The sequence below is a fragment of the Hyperolius riggenbachi genome, chromosome 1, assembly GCF_040937935.1.
Source record: "Hyperolius riggenbachi isolate aHypRig1 chromosome 1, aHypRig1.pri, whole genome shotgun sequence".
NCBI lineage: Eukaryota > Metazoa > Chordata > Amphibia > Anura > Hyperoliidae > Hyperolius > Hyperolius riggenbachi.
Window position 1 is genome coordinate 340,350,107 of NC_090646.1, and position 7,340 is coordinate 340,357,446.

General features: G+C 42.9%; 1 protein-coding gene across 1 annotated transcript in view; it reads left to right on the forward strand.

Moving 5' to 3' along the window:
- Window positions 1–2,134: 2,134 nt before the first annotated feature.
- The window catches only part of EFNA2 (ephrin A2), a 413,760-nt gene continuing 408,554 nt past the window's right edge, over window positions 2,135–7,340 (forward strand). The window contains exon 1 of the mRNA XM_068271217.1: window positions 2,135–2,858. Coding sequence (XP_068127318.1) covers window positions 2,740–2,858 — 119 coding nt within the window. The 5' untranslated portion in view covers window positions 2,135–2,739. The remainder of the gene's footprint in view (window positions 2,859–7,340) is intronic.

Below are 7,340 nucleotides of genomic sequence, written 5' to 3' on the forward strand. Positions count from 1 at the left end.
TGGCTGTAAAAAACGGTCCGTTCGCAGATTAGAACGGATCCTAACGGATGCAAATGGATCTAATGTTAACCTATAAATCCATTCACATCTGTCCGTTCAAACGGATTCGTTCCGCACTGCAAGTTTCCTGCTGAACCAATTTTTCCAGACCGCTGAACCCAGCAAATGGAAACCAAAGCTGATGCCCTACATTGGGGCAATGAGAAAACAGAACGTTTCTTCACACTAGTGAAGAAATGGACGGTTCTAAGGGGCAAAATCCACTTGTGGGGGCTGCATTGGGTCTGCTCTGCACTGGTGACACATTCAGGGCCTTCTTTCCGACATAGTGCCGCGGAGTGTCCTCGGGGGCTGCGACCTGTGTGCAGAAGGGGCAGTGTGCCTCTCTCTCCTGTGCAGTGAGGGGTTCCCGCAGGTCCTCTGGGGTCACTTCCACTCCTTCTTTTGCTTTCTCTGGCCTCGTGGTGACTGTCGTACTGCATGGGAGATTGGCCAGTGCTTTGCTCACTGATGATGCATTGCATGGTGGGGTGATTTTGCTAATGCTTGACACAGTAGGAATGGGGGTCTGGGGGATTTGGAGTAACTAACAGAGCAGAAGCGGCTGCGGCAACGGAGTGGCAACAGCAATGTGAACAAGCCTAACGGATCGGTTACGGAACAGAAACAGATCTGTTTACTACTTTTCTGTAAATCCAGCTACCCTACACCTTTATAAATAGGTTTGAGGGAACCTGCTGATTCTCTAGGATACAATTCTGTAGCATGTTCTTAGTCAGTGGCATAGCAATGAGTACGCAGGTTGTGACCACAGGCCACTGGAGAAGGAGGTGTCTCATCTTGAGCCCAGTTCAACTACTGAATAAGTTCTCCAGTTCTGAAACATGCCTGAAGAAGAAACTTAAAGGGACTCAGAGCTGAACAAAGTAAAAAGATTTATACATACCTGGGGCTTCCTCCAGCCCCATCCACTCGGATCGCTCCCACGTAGCCGTCCTCTGCTGCCCGCAGCTTGGGGAACAGGGTCAGGTCACTTCCGTCATTCGGCTCCAGTCTACGCAGGCGAAGGGCACCCTCTACGTATCTCTCCAGCGGCTGGAGAAATACGCAAACAGTGCACTTCTCCTGCGTAGACTGTTTCCGGCTGCTGTAAACGATGGGACCCGGTTCCCGAAGCTGTGGGCAGCAGAGGACGGCTACATGGGAACGATCCGAGGGGATGGGGTTGGGGGAAGCCCCAGGTATGTATAACATCTTTTTATTTTGTTCAGCTTTGGTACACTTTAAAGTTTCGAAAGCTTGCAAAGAAATCTTGTACAGTCATCAAAGGTAACACCTAAACAACTTTTGTTGTTATGTCTTTGAATAAGCTCTGAGTCCTAACTACTGCTCCAGTGTTAATGATGTGCTTTGAACAATGGTGGGCATTAAGCAGTGGCGTAGCAATAGGGGTTGCAGAGGTAGCGACCGCATCAGGGCCCTTGGGTCAGAGGGTCCCTCCCCCAAGCAAAATATTAGTTCTCTATTGGCCCTATGCTGGTAATTATCACTTCTATATATGCTTTAAATTATAGCAATCATTAACAAACTGTTCCCCACCCCCTATGTTACCTCTGACATTGTGGAAATCCTTGGCAGATTTTGGTTTGCCGTCTCAATTGCCCCATGTAAAACTTGCACTGGGGCCCAAAGCTCCTTAGCTACGCCACTGGCATTAAGAAATTATTCCCTTTCACCTGGTCATAACTCTTATGCTGTAGTTGTCCCTGAAAAGCAGATAGTTATGTGCTGTGTGGTGAGAGGGCAGTGTATTGTTATCTGCACTGGTCCCTGGCTTCACTGGTATGTCACTGTTTCCAGTAGCTGTTAAGATTTGAAAGACTCAAAATCCTAAACTAATTTGAGCACTCCCTGTACAGCGTTCTTGTTAACAAATCAGCTAAAATGAAAGTAAGTGCCTTATTTCCAGACAGCATGTTGGCATGCATGCTGTGAAGTATGGAACAGAGATGGCTAGTGCACTCATCCTCCAGTAGATGGCGCAAAGCATCTGACAAGAACTTGAAGCATCATTCAGATTCAGGCCGAGAATGAGAAAGGAGTGATGCAGCGTCAAGGAGGAGTGTGGAGGGCTGGCTGGAGTGAAAGCAATGAGAGGGAGGGGAGATGTGTGGTGTGTGGATGGAGCAAGGAGAGAGGGATTTGGCAGTTGCACTAGTGGGGCTTTTGGTATCCATTGCAGTGATAATTATCCATTTCCCTGTGTGTAGTAGTTTGGCTTCACGTTGTCATTCATACCTGTTGTCTGGACTCTGTGTCTGCCTCGGGATTTGTTTTCCATCCCCTCGGCCTTCAGGATGTCCTGACTGGTCTGATAAGCCGAGCTCAGGAGTTGTTAGTCAGCTCCTGGGCTCTGGACCATGAAAGCGGAGAGAGGGACTGAGCTGAGCTGGAGCCCGCTCCTTGCACCTGGCCTGAGAGACAGCCACCCTTGTCCTGCGAGGAACAGAGTCCGATCCATTACTGGGGCACAAGGCAGATCCCCCATGGCATGGAGCTGAGAGCCGCCCCGGGACTACTGGCCACAGTCACACACACAAAGTGACACAGCCACACATTGACAGCTTCTCAGAACTGTGCAGCTGCTTATTGCTTCTCATTAGATACTTACCAGGATAGCGTCTGGGCATGGGACCAGGGTGTCCAGTGTGAGTGCAACACAGAACTTGGACCCCTAGCATGGGGCCCCTGGTCCCACTGCTCCTGGGGGCCCTGATCTGGGTCTGTGTGTGGACAGATGACCCCAGCAAAGTGATATCAGATCGGTATGCAGTCTACTGGAACAAAAGTAATCCCAGGTAAGGGGCCTTCTTTATCTGCAGAAGGGTGTGTAGAGAAGTGTGGGAGGGGGCATCAAAGTTGGATACTTTCCTGCAGTTGCTGCAGTAAGCCCAGGCACTAACTAGAACAGCTCATGTATAACTAAGAAGCTGTTGCAAAGTATAAATGTGATTTGGTGCATATACAATTATTATAAAAATACTCATGCATTCTATTGTCTGGTAAGTACCTATCTGTAATTGGCATTTCACTATATTGCCAGAAACTTTTTTTCTTCTTTTTTTTAAACTTTGCTGTATTTATTTGAACTACAGATATTCTTTCCTTAGGCAGATAAAGATCACAAAATCACAGCACATGTTCTTGATTAACACAGTATTCACATTCTTGTTTGCAGTGAAGATTTCCTTGTGATTCACAGAAACACAGCATGAAAACACATATTGTACTTTTGTAACTTTTTTGTGAGCTTTGCATATGTTGAGCAGAGTAGTTTTTCTGCCTCCCCTCCTGCTTTCTGTACTCAGAGGAAAGCCATCAGGCTCTGTGGGCTGTGTGTGACATGCTGACTTGTGTTAGGGCAGGGTATCTGCTTTCCTGAGCTGATCCAGATGCTGCTGTTGCTGCTGCAGGGAACTCCAGGGACCAGAGGCTTCCCCTAATGCTCAAGATCATTATGTGCTACAAGTGCATATGATGAGTGCAAACTTGCTCCCTTGGAGCTCTCCACAAGCATTTTTTACTGCCAACCTAACATGGTCAGTCACACACAGCATGACAAAACAGAACAAAAGTAAAGCTTCACAACATTAATCTGCCTGTACCTGTAATTTTGTTTATAGCTTGATAGTCTGCTTCTGACTTTACTATGTACCGTATGTGTGTGTGTGTGTTCTGTTCAAGAGCTTACAAGAGCTTACATTCTGGTCTGTATCTAATGTGAATAGCAGTGGGGCTAACTACATAGATATCAAGAAAATGAACAAAAGTGAAGCAGTTGCCAGGAGCAACCGCTCATGTTTTGCTTGTTAAGTGAAGCCACACTTGAAGTCGGGGAACACAATAAGAAGGTCGATCAGACTAGCGATTGGGGAGTATTTATCAACAAAGCTTAAATCGGTATATGATTTTGAACAGTTTCCAGGTAAAATAGATCAAAACCACTGCTCACTGCTGTGCCACTCCACCACTCAGCCACTTCATGCAACTGGAGGTTTCCGGCAAACGTGACTTCATCATCCGCTGAAGCTATCCTCAAGCCCATCCACCATTACTCATCAGTTTTGTGGAACGATAAAGATTTTAGACTTTTTTTAAAGTAAAATGATAGACTCTCTCTGAAATTGATCAGTCTCTCCCTGTAGTGTGTGGCCTCCTCAACTGGTTGCTCAGGGCAACAGCTCTACTTTTGCTCCAGTTGTTTTTATGCTCCTCTTTGCAAATTTCCTCCCTTGTATTAGCTTCTATTATCTGGCATGCATGGTTTGCATTATGTTAAACTGTCTGGCATGCTTGGTGCATGTTATGTAATATTGGTTGGCATGCACAATGCCCATTATGTAGTATTCCCTGGCATGCCTATTGTGTATTCCATCTAATTAATTGGCATGCTTAGTGCACATTGTGCAGAGCTGTTTTGGCATGCAAATCTCCTATTGTATGGTGCTGGTGGGAATGTACTAAGTGTGTACACTTTGCTGCACAAGTAACTGTCTGTAGAGAGAATGGCTTTTCCAGCATCTTTGCATCAAGCAGTATTTATTTCCAAGGATGCTGTATGGTTGAAATTAGATAAAACAGTTTGGATACTGTGTGTCTCAGGGCCATGCTGGGATGTGGTGTAGTGTGTGTGTGTGGTATTATGGCTTGAAAATGATCACAGTCATTGCATGCCATGATTGTGCCTTATTTCCTGTCATTTCACTATCAGCCCAGACTTGCCTGTTAGAGTTGTTAAGTATACTGAAAGTTCTACTGTAAAGTGTTTTAAGTGCTGGTGTGTGTTTAAACATACATATGGTGTGTGTGTGTGTGTGTGTGTGTGTGTGTGTGTGTGTGTGTGTGTGTGTGTGTGTGTGTGTGTGTGTGTGTGTGTGTGTGTGTGTGTGTGTGTGTGTGTGTGTGTGTGTGTGTGTGTGTGTGTGTGTGTGTGTGTGTGTGTGTGTGTGTGTGTGTGTGTGTTCAAAATATTTACTCTAGCATCTGACACCTGAAATCACATGATTTCATTCATATAGTGAATTAAATAACACTGTTCAAAACAGCAGTTCATCTTTATTGATACAGTTATAGTTTGCTTTGTTACAGTTTGTAGTGTTTCAGCTTTAGTTTTACAAAACTTTATCTGAATTCAATAAGATGACTGCTAGTAAGTTAAAGTATATTATACCACAGCAGTCAGTCATAATCCAACTGTTTAGAATACTGCAAGTATTCTTTATTTTGTCATTAGTTACTGCACCTCTCCTACAATTCAAGATATTTTCATTGTGTTATTTAATGAGCTAGATTTTGTATTGTATCGTTGCCTTGTATTGTTCTTCAGTGTGTTGGCGTTTTAGACTACATTTTCCACTTCCCCACCAGCTAGATAATCCTATTTCAAACAGTTTAAACAAGTGTTGTTCAAATATCAGTGTTTTTTTCCCCTCTAAATGATGTTTTGAGCAGAAATTGTCAGCACAGTAATCATGTGTGCAGTTAAGTACAAGCTTACGTAAATTGTTTGAAATCAGAACTGTTCTTCCTGACATGTCATGGTTTGCCGTCATAATCTGTATACATAGTTCTTAATGCTTGGTAGATGTCATACCCAGTTTACCTGCTTAGTAGTGCTCACTGGTTGAGAATGATGCTGTGATGACACAATTTATTGCATGCTCTGGAAAGCATATTTAGTGTTAGCATGTTATACTTTGCATGTATGGCACCAAACATGTTTCAGTGTCCATGGTGCATCTGAAGTTTCATGCGAATGGTGTGCGCCTGAAATGCAAGAGAGGCTGTTGCAGTTTGGTGTAGTTGGTAGACATACTTCAGAAAATGTGGGTTTCGATTAATGAATGAAATGTCGAGTACTGTACCTATTTGCAGAGCAGTTGTATGTATTGTGTGCAATGTAGAATGAATGATGAGCATATCTATTGTGCAGCATACATACATTGTTGCATGAGTTTAGCCTGAACACTACATGACTTTCTTATAGTGCATATCCAAGATAGCTTATAATATAGTCAGCAGGGCTGGAGCATGTGTATGTGTTTTTATATATTTATGTTTGAACAGTGAGGCTTTCAGTGGCAAGTGGGAAGTTTGTTGAAAGTGAACAATGTTCTCTATGCTGTGGTGAATCGGAAGAGTGATAAGTGGTAATGATGTTTCCACATTAGTATACAGTGTGAATTGTGTGTTAGTAGAGTATGATAATGGAGTTATTTGTGTATGTTGTGAAATATGGGCAGCTGATAAACATACACAGCAGACAATACTAAAATGATAATTGTATGTTTACATATCAGTATTGAGGACTGTTTGTCATGTGAAAACGGTATTTATTAGTATGATGATTGAGGTGATAAAGCCATACTTGTATGTATGACCTGACAGTGTGATTTTATTTGGGGTACAGTTTTTTGAGAATTTAAAATGTTACACATGCTTTCTGGGTTATCATTCAATGTTTACTTTTGCAGTAAAATGTGTCACATTGCCCAAAAACGCATGCTGTGGAATGTGCTGCCTCTTCATGTGGAAAAGAGTGGCCGGACCATTCATCTGTGGAACAGTCTGCATTTAGCTTGTCCAGTCTGTACCCCACCCAGTTTTTAATACTCACTTAGGCATGTATGCTTTGTGTGCATGTGAGGGAGATTGATTTCTGTTTTATTTATTTTTTGCATATGAGAGTACTTCATTTCAAATAATATACTGTAGTACAGCACAGTAACACAAGGGTACAAAGCAATAAATGAGGAAAGTTACGGACCTTGGTTTGGTTTTCAAAGCATGTATTCTAGGATAAACTTTAGTATAGTTTTCATTTCTCTTGGAAAAAAATTACAGTGTACTCAAACACCAATAATTCCTTTAAAACTTGTTTTGTATATCCTGTTGTAGCCTCCAAATGGGCATTGATAGTAAAGCCAGTAATGTGAAAAATACACATTCAAACAGCTGTATTTTTGCACATACATGCTACAAGGGACCCTTTCAGAGGTACTTAGTTCAATGTTATGTGGTACCAGTATATTTTACATAACATATGTGCTATTTTGGCCATGTGTGTGTATATACCCTTGGAAGTTAGATTGCCCAGGTTTATTGTCAGTATAGTCCGGTTCTCCAGGCATAAATCAGTGCATTCTTTGAAGTACATAAGTAGTGAGGTATGCTCCAGTCTCAATAATCTGATGCTCCCACTGAGCAATCCCTTTTCTATGCTGATTTCCTCACATGTGGATTTTATTATGTACATTACTTCCATTTTTTTAGACCTTTTC